Here is a 16,974-nt window from a genome sequence, read left to right on the forward strand (position 1 = left end):
GAATTGAATTACTGAAATAAATTAACTTTACTATGATATTCAAATTTATTGAGATGCACCTGTAAATGTATGGAGTATAATGACACTTTCAAAGTTTTTAAATGGAATCAATTAATTAACCAATTTAACAAAGGTAGTCTAAACTGATTAGACAAATCATTTATTTCAAGCCCCTACAAGGAACTTTTAGTTTATGTTGATTCTGGCAGGCCCTGTGGACAGAAGTAAGTGTTTCTGCTGCCTCATTTGATTGATTTCAAGGGGCATCTGGCTCAGTGGCAGGCATTAACAATAACTATAAAGAAATGTCCAGTCTTCTCTTTGATGGTCTCATTTGTTTATGTAGGTCATATAGAGGCATCAGTATTAAATTTAGACTTTTTCACAACCTGTCCTTGTATGTTTAATTATTAATAAATACAATTTTTTTTAAAGTGAATCGCAAAATTAATTTTAAACATCATTTTAAATTTAACTTTTTTTTAAGTTAATTGCCCGCTATTTTTCTTTTTAATGTATTCAAGTATTTATAGTATAATAATAATTTTAAGACATGTAAGTAGTGTGCCACCAAATTGTTATTGAGTCTGAACAATCAGAGTCCATACGGTGGCTCTGTGGGTTAGACTTAAATTTGTAGGTGGCACACTACTTACACATCGTTAAATTACAGTGATTGTCATTTAAAGGCAATGCAAACATATTAAAACTGTATTTTTCGGTCCAAAACAACGTTTAGTTCATTTAATCTAAAGCCAATTCAGTTAATATTTCAAAATCAATGTATTAATTGTTTGTAATTAGACACTGTAAAGGTCTCTAATTTTTCCATTGGCACGCTCCAGACTCCATATGCGTGGAACAGGTTATGGAAAAGTGCTGGAATTTTCCAATGGTGTAAAATGATGCAAGCCACAGTCTGACAAGTGCATCATTTAAAGGACCAGTGTGTAGGATTTTCTGCTGTCTAGTGGTGTAGTGGTAACTTTAAGTTGGTCAGTAAACATGATTGCGTTTCTGTCAGGACTGATGACAGGAATTCAAAGGTCATGAATGTACATTAAGTGAGGTCAGGCCATTCAGCAGCATTGAACAGTTTACAGTGAGCTTCAGGCTCTCCTCGGGATCTTGTAAGAACGTATGCCATACCCTAAGAGCAGAATCCACATCCTATATATGGAGCTCCTCTCTATGCCGTCACTGAAATGCCAAACAGGAAGACAACATTAGCCATTATTAGATTTAAAGGAACTCTCCACTTCTGGTTCAACAACTCAGTTTCTGAAGAAAGAGTCAACATGTTTGTTTCTCTCCACAGTTGTGTAACAGTCGATAGTAATTGTTGTGTTTTAAGTTTTCTTGTACGCAAAGACATTCCTTAGTCATTTAAATAATTGTGTTGTACTTGTATTATATTTGTAAATATATTAACATGACCATTAAAGGTTTTTTCTATCAAGTAAAACTCTTTGGTTTCCCCAAATCACTTATCAATGTGTAAAGATGAAAGCACAAGTGTTAAAGAGTTTTTATACCATGAATGACGTAGACGCAGACCCCCTGCCATGGGATGGTGTATAAAAAGGCACATCACATTTAAGTGTGAATGGCTTAGCATTTTAATGTTGTTAGAGAGAGTTTTGGACATGCAGGAAACAGCAAAGTCAGGTGACCTTCGTCCTGACCTGCTCCCATTTTGTATTCATCCCCATTAAAATCACATAGGGACAACCAGCCCCATTGTGTTTGACTATCACCAACCCCAAAATGGGGATGGAATTTTTTGAACAGAATAGGCTTAAAGAGAGTAAGGTCACTAGAGTCCTACCTGACATTTCAGGCTTCCATTGCACATTGAAGGGGAATCAATTGAGGGTACAGTTTTTGAGGGATTCTAATGAAAGTAAAAAGTGTGATAACCAACTCCATTCTCCTCTACAGCGAATCTGAGGGATATTAATATTCCAGCATAGGAGTACTGTGCACAATGTTTGGGGCTCAGCAGCTCATTGGCATGGAAAATGATAAGCAAAAGCAAGATTTATTTGTAGGAATGTTTAAATAAGTTTGGTAGCTCCCCCACTGGAGGAAATTCAGCTGGAAGAATGTGACACTATTCTTCGGTTCTCCAGCACAAAACACTGTAACTCTAATCAAACTGCCTGCTGAAAGCGCAGTGACAAACCACTCTCAAATTTTTTGAAACTGTCCCTTTGTGGCTCCGTTTTCAAGTGTCCACAGTGTCCTGGAGACACAAAATGTTAATTTATACTTATGCACATTTAAATTCGGCAAACAAGCAACACAAATGAATTACAATCACGGTATCATGTACATCCACATATCCACATGAAAAAACTAAAATAAAGAAATACTTAAAACAAACCAAAAGTTTTGGCCATTAACCACTACATCGGTACATTGCCTCATACTGGTAATCCAAAGAAAGCGATTACAGGAGCCAATCGGTTCAAAAACATAATAGTATACTTTATACTTTACAATATATACATAATGGAGAGAATTACATTCAAGTTGATACTTTTAATGAAAATTGATCAAACTGACGTGTGAATTGTGCCAACCGGATACATACATATGTGCCATATGTATCACTTTTGTTTATCTGAATTCTTCAAAAGAAAGCCTAATGATAAGTAAATGACAAACAAACTGCATGCACATACTAAATGCCTCAGAAGAAAAATCCACTCTGGATCAGTTGGTGGCAGCAGTGCACCATTCTGTAGTTTGTTTGTCAAAGGTATAAAAAGGGGAAAAGAAGTTTCTGTTACCTTATAAATATATATATCCAAACAGAATCAAAGTTTAATTTAACATTCTTTGCAGGCATACCCTGCTAAAGCTGATATCTGTCCTTTCTTCCCAACAGTAAACAATAGATGCACTTTTAGCAGTTGTGAGGGGGAAATGTGTTTATAGATTGTGTTCATGTTATTTCTTTTTGGTTTGATTTACAGAACAAAGATATAAGATTGACATATTACTAATTTTTAATCAAAATTTCTCTGCACATGAAATTGAGATAATTTACTTAAGAAATATATATAAATAATATTTACTTAAAACATATTTAAAAAAAATATTATATTCATAAAATGATATGGCTTAAAAGATTTTAGATTAAATTTTTATTTTTTTTACTTCTATAGATACTGATTTTGAAGGTCCAGTTTGTTACATTTCATCAGTGTATAACCCCCTGACAATAAGAATCAGTGTGTTTTCTTTAAATGAATTTGTGGGTCGCCTTCCATGGAGGCCGCCATGTTGAAGTGCCATGTCTCTACAGTAACCCAGGGCAAACCAAACTCTGTCTCTAGTTTGCATTTTTCATGTTTCATGGCCACTGTAGTTTCTCTGTCTTGCTTGGAAGAGGAGGAGGAGGAGGGTGAAGTGACAGTTGCGCTCTGCAACTATGCTCCTAGATGCCACTAAATTCTACACACTGAGCCTAAAATCTAGCTAAAATGTATTACAACTATTAAATATGAAATTCAATCATCAAAAATAGGCAAAAACTATTAGATTATTTAGACTTTTCAAATTGGCTCGATTTTTTGATCCTGAAAGTTTTCTTATATATTTATTGTAATCATTATATATTTAATGTGTTGAAGTATACAGTAGTTGCAACTTTAACAAAAGATTATAGTGTTGGGTATACTCATATAGCTCATGTATTGAATTAATTGAATTACTATTTACTCAATAAAGTTTTTAAAAAAAGAAAAGAAAACATAGAGCTGAAAAAACAGACAGCAGGGGGCGGTCTTAATAGTATTACCATGGCAACTGTGCTGACGTGTGATGAAAACCCTCCCACCCTCCTTCAGATGAAAATAGCTGTGTAGGTCTACCCTCCCAGTCAGAAGCCATTGTACAACCACACAGAGTACTCAGAGCCGCAGAAACAAATACTATAACGTGTTTAATTGTTTTTAATCCGAGAGAAACCCGAGCAGCACAACTGTTGATTTAAACAGTAAAACAAAGTCTGTTGTCGAGGAAGTCAAGAAAAACAGGTCGAACGACGACTGTATTTTTCATCCGGGAAGTTCAGCTTGGCTGCGGGATTCAACCGACTTCAGTGTAGACATCGGAAGAGGAAAAGCCGCCATCTAATTCCGCACCCGTAGATCATTTCCTCCAGATATCTTAGTTTTACAGTCCGCGCTTGGCTTTTCTCTTAGGTCTGTGCCCTAATTTAGATGGCAAGCTTCCCAGACTCTGTAAACGAAAATGATATAGGTAAGTAAAAATGCTACATTTATCATTTATATGTTGGCAGTTCCTGGGAGGAGCAGCGTGGTATTATTGGGTTGCCAAGTTAACCGTTTCCAGGCAGTGCAAAGTTAGTTAGCCTCTGAGTAATGGGCCGGCGGAGCACGAAAAATAATGTAACACTAAGCAACGTTAAGCAACAGCTAAGCTAACCTAAATGCTCTTTCACTCAGTGCGCCGTGGTGGACTGTCGCGCGCATTGTTTACCTATTAGCTCAGTAGCTAAATCAATTTAAGCTAACGTTAACCCCCACTGAGCCACCGTTTTATGGCCTTAATGGCTATATAACTTAAGTTTAAGTTAACGTACACTGAACCTCTGGGCTTCGTATTACAGGTAGCGTCACTGTTCAGGTAAAGTCTGTCGGTTGCATTGTATGCGCCGTCTCCGTTAACTGAGAGTGCATTGTTCTGTTTAACAAACCTAACTTCGTTATAAACCCCAGCTGGTTTATTACAGTTTAGTATGCTTAGTCGGGGCGTTATCATTTCACTCTTCTTGCTTATGATAATAGTTTAAAATAAATGTCCCTTTCGCCGCTTTGATTGTTGATTGAACCTCGGCTCAGACCCTTCCCTCCCCCACACAGCAGCAGCAGTGGGTGATTCATAACCCTGCCTCACACACTGACACTGTAGGCTACGTGCGAGCCCACACGAGCTACTGCTGGCTGCTAACATCCAAATGTGTATCCCGGTATTTCTTTAAGATACTAGCGGTTTACGTGTCCGAGCCTTTTTATATAGGCTTGTTGTGGCGTGTTCTACTGTCAGGAGGACATAGAATAGAATATGATTTTAATGTTTTCGTGTGCAGAATAGTACTTGTATACACACAATAAACGGACTTTTTTTGTAAATGTTAAGAAGGTTTGTCAAATGTTCTATTGCTACAGTTTATATCATACAGGGAAATTAAAACCGGTATATTGCCCAGTACTAATATACAATGTCTTACTTAATGTTGGTAGGTACTTACATGGATATATGAATATATGTATACATATATTATTTAAATACCAGATTTTAAAAATCACAGAATATACGATTCTTCAGTTCAACATTTGAGCTAGTTTTTTCATTATTGTCTATAATTTTCTTCTGTAACAGTATACTACCTTGACACTTTACACATGTTATTAAATTCCCTAACTGTTAAAATAAATCTAAAAAGTTTCTGGCATTTATCAACCCCTGTTTAAGATTATTGTCAATGATGTTGTTTAGATTTGTTACACTACTTTTAAACTGTTAATTCTCCTAAAAGGAAAACACTTTAATGGGACTGAATGGTCCAGGATAAGTACTGCTTATAAACATGTAAGTTGGTCATAGAAAGGTCCCATATATGCAAACACCCTATCCTTCTGTATAACGGTTCAAATGTCTTCTGTGTTGTTTTCGGACAAACGTGAAATTGTGTCCTTCAATCTGTTGTGTTTCTGGGATCTATAAGATCTGCAAGGGAAATGTAAGCCAAAGGTTACTTTTCAAAGTGAATCTGATTGTCCTATACAGGTTGACTTGGGGCAGGTAATAGGTCAAATATGTTGCAGACAATTTGATTTGATTTAAAAATGGAGAATTTAACCTATTTGTCTCGTAATGGTCCCCACCCACTGTTTTTGTACAAATGGTTTGGGTAGCACAGTAAACCAATCAGCTTCCTGCATCTGTGACAAGCCTACTTGTATGAGTAAGGAGGTTACTTTGGGATGACTGGAGCTCCTGTGGGTTGGTCTGGATAAACAGAGGGGATGTAATGTGTTAATAAGTGATCCTTTTGCTAAGTAACGGCGTTGATGTTGTTTTTCCAGGTAAGGCTAAGTTCATCGGTGAACTCCTGGTGCCTGTTGCTCCCTTTGACCAGAAGTCTGGGCGCGAGGCTTGGACAGTAGCCTTTGCACCCAATGGTTCCTACTTTGCTTGGTCTCAGGGGCATCGCATTGTCAGGCTCATTCCCTGGACAAAATGCCTGAAGAACTTGTAAGTGTCATTTGAAACAGAAATGCACTCAGTTACTGCAAGTACTTTAATACTTTAACAACCATGATTAATAAAACATTCCCATACACATTTATTGACCTTTTTTAATGTTCTTGTATTTAATTATACAGTGCAACTTACTTGAGTTATCAATGTAACCAACATAGGTCCTTAGACCCCTACTACATTTACTCTAAGTATCCACAGCACTGTTTTAACTGCAGTGTTAAAGACAAGTAGCTTGTAGTCACATCCTTAGTGACACTGAATTAAATAAAGTAATTTTATAAATGTTCCACTTAGTGAAAAAGTCATGTACATCTACAGTGTTGGCAAATGTATGTGCTATTAGAACTTTCCAAAAGTTTGCTGTTTTTCAGTGTCCCTCCAGCCTAATGCAGGAAGCAGAACAAACACAAAGAGGTGCTTCTCAGTGCCAAGGACACGTGGCTTGTATTATCAGCTCCCTTTCTGCTAAACAGGCTCTTTTTCCACTCAATAGGGCCTTGTGACTCTCAGAGCCACACTTGGAAATTGTCTGGAAAAACAGGTCAAATTAACTGGATTAAATACACATGTTCTGCTATTTGGTCAACAGATCATATTGCATGGAGGAATAGTACAGACAATCAGTTACAGTGAGCTGAAAATGGCTGCAGGCTCTTGTGTAGTGTAGTTGTGACCAGCACACCTCCAACATGGGGCTTAGGGGGAAAACACTTGCACCGTGCCAGCAAGGTTCAGCTGCTCGTGGCCGTTCATCACATGGGTCGAAACAACCGGGCTGTCTCTCTTTGACCTCCTCTTATATGTTTCTCTGTTGTTGTAGTTCAGTGGGCCCTGGTGGAGAGGGCACCAATGCCTCAAGCCCCCGGCATTTGTCTCGTCAGAACAGCGACGGAGGCCAGGTAATCCCAGCGGCTGGTGAGCCCCGTGAACACACCATTGACTGCGGTGACATCGTCTGGGGCTTGGCCTTCGGCTCCTCTGTGCCAGAGAAGCAGAGCCGCTGCGTGAACATCGAGTGGCACCGCTTCAAGTTCGGCCAGGACCAGCTGCTCCTGGCAACAGGCCTCAACAATGGTCGCATCAAGATCTGGGATGTTTACACTGGTGAGGACACATTGTTTTAATTACAACCAGTTCCCCTCTTCACCTTAATTAGTTGGTAATCAGTTTAGTGTTGTAGTGGACTAAATGAACCAGAAAATATTTACAGTCACAACAATCAGAGAATATGGACATGTTTTTTTTTAAAGAACGACTCAGAACAATTGATTCATTCATCTCCAACTATTTTGATAATCACTTGTTTTGACTCATTCTGAGTCATTAATCCAAACTAGGAGTCTTGTTTGGACAGTTTCAAAGCTGCAGCCTTTCTTTGAACATTTACAGTCTATATGCTCAAGAGAAAATTTTAAGTAGTTTTTTTTTTTTTTTGTAAGGAAGTAAACAGGCAGAGGAATGCAGTGACAAGATATTTCATACTGTAAATTGAGTTTGCAAGCTGTCCAAACTGCTACCAACACCAACACTCCCCTGGTGCACAGAGAACTCTCAGGCCGGTGGTTGCCGGTGGTTGCCGTTGTTTGCGCCCAGGTCGCTGTCAGTCACAGACAGTGAGTAACTTAGTGAATATCAATGCAGCAGGTGATATTGCTAACTTAGAGTTGCTTTAGGGCATTTCTGGCTAAACAAGAAGTCCCGTAAAAGGTCACATATAGAAAGGATATGTGGCACATTGGCTTTGATTGAGGAGGCGGTTTTCAGGATAATGAGAGAACTGTAGCCACAATATAGAATTCCAAGTGGTACCACAATCTCAAGGCACACAGTGACAGCCCACACTGACCAACAACACATGGACATGTCTGGAATTTGTACAAATTAGTCAGTTATGTTGCACTTCACTGTGGATGTGTTTTTTCATTAATCCCGTTTGATTTGATGGCTTGTTGCAGGAAAACTGTTGCTGAATCTGATGGACCATACTGATGTAGTGCGAGACTTGACCTTTGCTCCTGATGGCAGCCTCATGCTGGTCTCGGCATCCAGAGATAAGACCCTCCGTGTATGGGACCTCAAAGATGATGGTATGTAGATGAGCTTTTGATTTAACTTTCCTTTCTGTGATTTTCTTTTCTTTCTTTCAGTTCAGTTGTGATAAAGTGACACTTTTTGTTTTTCTAGCTGAAAGCATCATGCTCACAGGGGAAATATCGGCCCACTGAACTGAAAGGCCTGTTTTGAAAAATAGAAGAAAAGTGCAGGACTAGGCTGTAAACATGAAGATAATGTTGTTTGTGTCTTGCAGGTAACATGGTGAAGGTTTTGCGAGGGCATCAGAACTGGGTGTACTGCAGCGCCTTCTCCCCTGACTCCTCCATCCTGTGCTCAGTTGGCGCAGGCAAAGCAGTACGTACACAAGTTCCTTTTTACTGATTTTGTTGGGTTTGCTAGCTAATCTGTGTGCAATTGCTTGTGACCAGTTATGCTCAATCAACCTTCAAATGAAAAAAAAAAAGACTCCCCATCTGCCCTGCCCTCGCTTTTCAACCTTAGAACAAACTGTGCTCCGTGTCATGATAAGTTGAGCTACCTGCATCTAGATTCAGTTTTTTTGTTTGCAGTGGGGGAAAAAAGGCTTTCGGTGTTCTGAGTTTGCATGCAGAGCACTATTTTCACTATTGTTATATAGCTGAAGTAAATTTGTTTCATCATATAATTCTGATAAGTATTTGTGTTGGAGTGGGCAAGACCAAACTACACCTTTTTTGTGTGTATACATACATATATATATATATATATATATATATACAGCAGGGAAATGTTGAAAAATTACAGTCAACATCCAAAAGACCCTACCTAAGTCCCACCCCTTTTTGCTCTGTGCCCCAATAAAAGTTAAGCAGACCTCTGTCAGAACCTCAGCCAACTTCCTCCTTTCTTGTACTTGCTTGCTAGGCTAATTTCTGTTGAAAAAGACAACTACATTGTTAAGATAAAAGTTAAGTGGTTAAAAGATAAAAGCGATGCATGTAATCATATCTTAAGTTAGCTAATGTTAGCAAAACGCTAGCTAACTGGCTAGCTAGTCTACATCAATCATTAGGCAGCTTACATATGAAAGTCACATTTTAAGTTCGGTAGCTAATGTTAGCAAAACGTTAGCCATATAGCCAACTAACAATTGATGTAAATTAGCTAGTTGATATTTTTAACATTAGCTAAAAAGATGACTATATATGTCGCTTGTGGTTGTCTTTTCAACATAGTTGAGCTAAGCACATGGCATATCTAAGTACAGGAAAGGAGGAACCTAGCTGAGGTTTTTGGAGTTATTGGAGTACAGAGCAAAAATGGGCGGGGCTTAAAAGATTTAATTCTGCACTCATGTCCTTGCATATTATCATTCATGTATCAAGTTCATGTAAGAAATATTTCCTTCTTTTATGACATGTTGAATTATTTCCCATATTTTAGCAGCCCTTAAGGCAGACATGTTTCTGGATATTGATTCCATAGATTGGCCACCTTTTAGTTCATCTTATCTACAATGTTGTAGCTCTAGATCAAACTGAACATGGTGGTAATGGTAGACATGGTGGTAGCTTTTGTTAGGCTGTGTGTGTCCCTACAGTGTGTGTCTTGCTCTCCCTGTCACAGGTGGTGGCAGAGCTCAGTGTGTGATTGGTTTTGAAGGGAGCGCCGCGCTGACATTTTGAGCAGCCGGTGTAAACCGGGGACGCACAGTGCACAATGCCCAAAGGCCTGGCCAGGGGCAGCCTGGCACCTGACCCGCAAGGTCAATCTGTACGTAGGTGCTGCTCCGTGTCTGTCTACCTCTGCTGTTGCAGTTCCTCTTATTTATTTTAATTTCAGTTTAAAACTATCATTCAATTGGTTATTAAATACTCCCTCTACCCCCTCACCTCCTCACCTTTCTCCCAAACCCACTTCCACACCTCCCCCCTTATCTTTAAATTGCTCCGTCAACTGTCTGCACACGCCAGCTTCTTTTTTGTTCCTAGGACTTCTGTTACTGTCAGTTTAAATGTTTCCCATGTAGCATACAGTGTAACATTGGAATGCTGCCAATAGCAAGTTATAGAGAACCATTCAGGCAGCACAACAGTTTAACAACCAACCTGCCCCCTTCCCCTTACTGTTACTGTTACAGCTGTACAGCCAGCAGCTGCCAGTGTTTGGCAAATGTTACATCAGCCCCTTTTTTGTAGAATTTATGTGCAGGTTTCAGATTATTGTTGATAATGACATAAATGATTACAAAATATTTCTGTTCCTTTTGCAGAGCACTTGTGTTCTGCAAATGTAGCCTTAAAGCTATTGAGAAAGTCAGTCAACAAATTGGCGACTTATCTGGTAACTTATCCATCTGTAACCCTGTTGGCAACAACAGTGGAACGACAGTTAATTACACTGTAATTTATCTGCATTTCTCCACTATCATACTTCCATCATACTGAAAAACACAGCTTAGAAATCCAACAGAAAAAAAACAGTTTTTAACTAACATTGAGGAAACTAGAAAATTAGAAAACTATCTAGTACAAAGAAGAAGAAACTGAACCATTAGCCAGGTGACTGTTCTGATTTTCATATATATCATTAATTGCAGTTGTTCACAAGCAGGGTTTGTAGCACTTATAAGCAGTGATAGGGTGCAGAAGTTATATATAGTTCTTAGGTGATGCATAAATATTAATGCTAAAAATTCAAACCATCTGACTGTTAAAAGCAAAAAGGCTTCCACAGATGATCACTTTTCTGTGTGTGTGTGTGTGTGTGTGGTTGTGTGTATGTGTACATATGTGTACTTTGCCAAAGGTATCAACCCTTTGGCCATAAAATATTCTTTTCTCTTGCAGTATCTGTCTCTCTTCGTAGGCTTCTGCCGGAGGTGCGAGCCTATTGTAAACAGTGAACTAAAACTCTGAAAGGGGAAACCAGTGGAGTAACATTATGTTACCTTAAGTTACTACTTGTTTTATTTTCTCTTTCTTTGTGTAGACTTTTTATATTAAAATAATGGAAATATTTATTTAGTATGTTTAATAACATATTAAAAGATGTATACATTTTTAATTAGGATGTTGTACTTTAATACTATCATATAAACATGTTAGAATGTAATTGTAATTGTCAATGTAGGTGAAGTGTTGCATTTTGACATAGCCTTGCTCCTTGTGTAGCATGTCCTCTTTTCTTTGTATGGCCTGGTTAAACTTTACAAAGCTTTACAATGACATAACTTGAGCATAACTGTTTAATTCTGTTTTAATTCATGTTGCTTAATTTAAGTTCTAAATTCTTTATGTGCATATAGTAATGATAAGTTTTTAAGATGGCACATCTACTACACCAAATCACTCCATAGGCTATAACAGTCCTCTCTTCACGTTGCAGGTGTTCCTATGGAACATGGATAAGTTGACATTGATCCGGAAGCTGGAGGGGCACCACAATGATGTGGTGTCTTGTGAGTTTTCACCAGATGGGGCGCTGCTGGCCACTGCCTCGTATGACACCCGGGTCATTGTGTGGGACCACCACAAGGCTAATATCCTATTGGAACTGGGGTACGAAAAACACATAATATGGAAGCCAGTGTCATGCTGCTATGGAGTGCATTATTTATCATAACCACACAGGTCAGGGTGGGGTATCCCAACTGTTTTCATTTGCCAGTTATTAAAAGAACTCAACTCAAGGTCTATTTACTGTCCTTTTCCAGAGCTTTCATGCGGTTGAAAGCCATGGGTTATTTAGATATACACAATGTACATAGGAGTACTTCACTGATGACATACTAAATAATAGTCTTGTCATCCTTCTCTCATCTCTATGCAAAGACTGTGTGGCTTGTCCCTTTTTTGTGAAGACCAGATTGAGTCTCAATTTGCGTTTTTTTTTTACGTTTTGCCTTGTTCATAAAAGACCCGTAAATATATCTTTCCATCACATATTGTAGTTCCTGCTGCTGGTTTCTTAATGCTATATTACCTAACGCCCAGAAACTATACACTGGCACCCGGCTCAGTGGAGCTGGGTTACTTTTTCTCAAGACTGTCTGACCTAACAACTGTAACTAAAGAAGGCACGACTTTGGATTGGCAAATTGCAAAGCCCCTGGGTGTACTGTGTGGAAAGGTGTTTTATTGTTTATATATAAGTTTAACTGTATCAAGAGGATGAAGGTGCTGTTTCTCCTGTCAAACATTATATACACATCAAATTGAAAAACAGTGAATGTTATTTTTAAGTTAAGAAACTTTCCTGTGATACTGATAGTGTTGGACTCCCTTTTCTCATCTTTCTCCAGCCATCTCTTCCCTCCTCCATCACCTATTTTTGCTGGAGGGGCAAATGACCGCTGGGTTCGCTCTGTGAGCTTCTGCCCTGACGGCCGCCACATTGCCAGCGTTACTGACGACAGGTAAGACACTGAATGACATCAGAGTTAAAGTAATATTTTTTAATACTCCTTATGTCTCTGAATTAACATCTATCTCAGCATCCTACTCTGTTTTCTTTGTCTGGGGTCTGTTTTCCATTACTGTATCATTTAAACCCAGATATAGTGGGATATTGTGTCTGTTCTAGGAAGTGGGCTATCTCAGCATGAACATGTTTTAGCAGTAGATAAACAAGTGCATTGTTTGCAACACTCATATGTCAAAGTGTTCAAGTCCCGAACAAGCAGTGACCCACATATGTGCAGCTGTGTGCCTCTTCAGTGGATGTTTGTTCACTAAAGCCTTTTTTCTGATGCCTATTAGTGGAAATGGGCTGATGTGTAAACAGCATGGGGCGGGATAAAAAGCTTCACTGTTTGCTACAGCTTGTTTTTAAGTCTTGCAGGGAATCATGAGTCTTGATGAAACTTAGCGAACGTATGTTGGTCTGTTTGGATAGGTCACATGACTATCACAAGGTAGCTATAAATCACTGATTGCTGTCTGACCGAGCAATAGACTGTTGAGAAAATGTGTTGAGAAGAGAAGCTAGATGAACCGCTGCAAAATGGCGGCTGTGGTGAGGGGAAAAAAAATTCAGAGAAAATACTGTTTTTGACCAGCAGTGTAATGTATTTATTCAAGTGTGTCTTTGCCTCTTGTGCTAAAATCAGCGATCTGACTCCTGACCAGAGGTCTCGTTAGACTTTCTCATTGACATAAAAATTCCATCATAATATATTGTTACCCATCAGTTTTTTCATCATTTCACAACAAAGGGGTGTATAACTTTTATACAAAGTTGTAGAAATTCAATTCTATACAGTACATGATTGAATAAATAAGTAACAAATAAAACTGGAGTGCTCAGAATGACCTAAGGAGTCTCCCAGCCTGAGGAAAGAAACCGCTCTGTAGTCTGGCGGTATGGCAATCTATCTCTTGCCCAATGGCAGCAGGGTGAACAGGCTACGAGACAGAGTGGTGACTACAGGCCGAGCGATTACTGCATCAGAGCCAAAGTAGCGCATTTTAAAATGTATTTATTTTATCGACGATGGATTAAAAAAAAAAAACGATGATACCGATGGTCTGAAAAATGCTGACTATAGGATCCAATAATCAGCCAGGCTGATAATGACTCTATCTCACGCTGTGATCTAACAGCTCTGCAATTCAGCTCAGGTGATGATGTTGGATCAGTCACACTGTATGTTCACCTCTCCGTCATTACTCAGGGTAGCAATGGGAAAATCGAGGCAAATGGTCGTTGATATGTATGCCAGCTGTGCTGCTGGTCAAACACTGACATGAAGTTAGTCATCACCAGCTGGACGCATTTAACTCAATAAATCATACAAATGCAGAGGTAGTCCAGTTTCATGCCCTTTGCATTCTGACAGCAGTGTGTGTCTGTGTGTGTGTGTCTGTGTGTGTCTCTGCTCAGGCTGGTTCGTTTCTGGAGCATAGAAGAAAGGGCTCCTCAGGCCATTGCCTCTCTCTCTAATGGCCTCTGCTGTGCCTTCTCTGCTGAAGGAAGTGTCCTTGCTGCTGGGTAAGACACTAGCACATGTTTAGACACACACCATCCTGAACACACTGATCACATACCTCAGTCACACCATTATCAACCCCTGCCTTATGTAAGAGCAGCCAAGGAAACTGGTTCTCCATGTTTTACCTTGTCTCCCCGGGCAGACCGTTTACATTCTTAGCATAAGTTTTTGTTTGACATTTTCCAATGGACTCCCTTACAATGTAGCAGTGCAGTGATACCACCTCCTTCTGTTTGATTTGTCATCGTTGTTTTGTGTTTTTTGTTCCAGAACTCGTGATGGTAGTGTGCACTTCTGGGAGTGTCCTCGTAGCGTTGCCAGTCTGCAACACATGTGCAGGATGACTGTTCGCAGGGTGATTACCACCCAGCAGGTGGAGGCCCTGGCCATTCCCACACCGCTCCGTGACTACCTGACCTACAAAGTTATCTAATTCCCCCACCAACCCCCAGCCCCAGCTGACTCCACAGCACCTGCTGCAGCAGCAGCATGCTGAAAAACCAATGAATCCCCCCCTTTTTTTTTCTCATAGAACTTTGGTTGCACAAGTGATCAGGACAGGAGGAAAAGTGTTAAGTTTTACTGAAACCCCAGAGCCATGTCCTCGTCTCAAACCCCCACCACATCCACTTACAGCAGGATATTGTTTTGTACATATTTATTTTTCTAAGTGCTTTAGTAAATAGTGTGCTGGGCCCAGCGCACCATCCATACCTGTGAGGTCAATTATTTCTGGGGCCTTTTGTCCCCGCTGTCATATCAGTGTGGTACCTGTAAGTGTTCAGCTCCTCTTCAAGCTGGTTCTCTCCACTAGGTTCAGTATAAGGTTGAGTATATCCTTCAGCTTTTCCTCCAACTTGAAATGGCTGTTGCACTTAATGTGAGAAGCTTTGTGGTGGTGCTTGCTCTTCATGTCAGCTTTGTCAGTGAGTGAGTTAAAGGGAAGAGACTCATGGGAGGTTTAAAGGATGCAGGATTTTGAAGGCCAATACTCAGATCTGTGAACTACTGATGCTGTGGATGTATATTGTCTTTACATTACATTATTGTCAGGCCATAGAAGAAAAACAAAATCAGGCAGGTATATTTCTCTGAAACGGAATTTGCAAGGCCATGGCACACTCGCTCACTCACCAGAAACGGCTAAGCTACTTCATTAGCTGGTCAGCTTGCATGTTAACCAACTCCACTATAAATCCACCAATAGGAACTCATTACAGATATATTGGTTATTGTCAGCAGATAAATGACAAAACAATATTCGAAATATGGAAATCCCAAAGATTTTTTTTAAAGTGGTTTTACCATTCTGTAGTTTGTCCAGCTTGAAGTTCATTTTTCAACTGCAAGTTTTCCCGCCCAGTACATTCCTTGTTAGAAACACAAATTTAAGGGAGCCATGTCAATGTTTGTTGTAGGTTGAGCAAAAAAAAAAAAGAATATTGGGTGATTATATAATTGTGAGATTTTTCAAACTCTGAAATATAGGTATTGGCCTTAAAAATCATGTATCGGCTGTGCTATACATTTCCCCGTCTGTTTAAAACTGTGTGTGTGTGTGTGCTGTTGTTTCCGGTGTGTGTGTGTGTGTGTTGTCCTGTTGTGTTTGTGTGTGTTCTCCTGGTGTGTGTGTGTCCGTGTCCGTTTTTGTCCGTTGTCGTGTCGTGTCCTTCGGTGTGTGTCCGTGTGTGTGTCGTGTGGTGTGTCCGGTGTGGTTTTCGTGTGTGTTTGTGTGTGGGTGTTGTTGCGCATCCGTCCGTCCGTCCGTCCTTCTCTGCCCTCTGGAGCAGTATAAAGCCTTGAGACCAGTGTTTAAAGATTTCATACTAAAGCAAAGCGCCTATACCGCTTAACTGCTACCTATATTTGATCTTGTACAAAGACCTGTATACATGTTTTATGTCATATCTGTGTGTATATACAAAATTGTATAATGTCTATAAACATATCAGTTTTAAGAATTTTTCTCACTTTATTTTGTCATTTATATCCTTCTGTTAAACATTTTTATTTTTGTATTTTGTTCTCCTTTTAAATGTGAAACATTTATATGAATAACTACACGTCTTACTGCTTCAGCCCAGAATTTAAGGTGCATTTCTTCCTTTTCCCTGTTGCACGTGTTTGCTGTCTGTTGAAATTACAATAAACATTTTCAGAAACCCTGAACGTAATCCAAAGCAACCGACCAATCACCTGCTAGTCTGTCATCCGGTGTTAAAGGTCCAGTGTGTAACATTTATGAGGAATCTATTGACAGAAATGGAATATAATATTTATAGGTAGAATGAGTATTTTTTTTTTTTACAGGGTCCTCTTCTGTGGAGTCCGCCATGTTTCTACAGTAGCCGAGAACAGACAAAGCAAACACTGGATCTTGATAGGGCTTTGTTTTTATGTTTTTCACGAGTTTTGCAGCCACCCTAGTTTCTCCGAAGCTCTTGGAAGGTTGAGCTGTATTCATTTGGTTACTAGATGCCACTAAATCCCACGCACTGGTCCTTCAAAGACTTCTGTGTTCACTGAACTCCTGATAGAAAGAATATGCACATGATAATCCAAAAACCTTCTTAGAATCTTCAATTTCTTGATTGTCATTTTCAGTTTTTACCTTGGTGAGAAGAGATGTGAAGAAGGGAAACTGAGCT

General features: G+C 39.4%; 1 protein-coding gene across 1 annotated transcript; it reads left to right on the forward strand.

The window, feature by feature from the left end:
- Window positions 1-3,873: 3,873 nt before the first annotated feature.
- On the forward strand, window positions 3,874-15,792 carry wsb1 (WD repeat and SOCS box containing 1). Its single transcript, XM_035680733.1, has 9 exons — window positions 3,874-4,272; window positions 6,123-6,291; window positions 7,121-7,404; window positions 8,256-8,387; window positions 8,609-8,709; window positions 11,722-11,894; window positions 12,638-12,751; window positions 14,218-14,325; window positions 14,597-15,792. Exons 1-9 carry the CDS (start codon window positions 4,233-4,235, stop codon window positions 14,757-14,759), a joined length of 1,284 nt encoding a protein of 427 aa, XP_035536626.1. The 5' UTR covers window positions 3,874-4,232; the 3' UTR covers window positions 14,760-15,792.
- The last annotated feature ends 1,182 nt before the right edge of the window (window positions 15,793-16,974 follow it).

Source organism: Morone saxatilis, unplaced genomic scaffold (genome assembly GCF_004916995.1).
Source record: "Morone saxatilis isolate NCDOM2014 unplaced genomic scaffold, NCSU_SB_2.0 Contig8, whole genome shotgun sequence".
Classification (NCBI taxonomy): domain Eukaryota; kingdom Metazoa; phylum Chordata; class Actinopteri; family Moronidae; genus Morone; species Morone saxatilis.

What these genes read in the sequence shown, in the direction of transcription:
- wsb1 (XM_035680733.1), top strand. Translation starts at nt 4,233, where the DNA reads ATGGCAAGCTTCCCAGACTCTGTAAACGAAAATGATATAG. An exon ending in AATATCCTATTGGAACTGGG is followed by an intron (nt 11,895 to 12,637) that starts GTACGAAAAACA and finishes ATCTTTCTCCAG; the next exon opens with CCATCTCTTCCCTCCTCCAT. An exon ending in GGAAGTGTCCTTGCTGCTGG is followed by an intron (nt 14,326 to 14,596) that starts GTAAGACACTAG and finishes TTTTTGTTCCAG; the next exon opens with AACTCGTGATGGTAGTGTGC.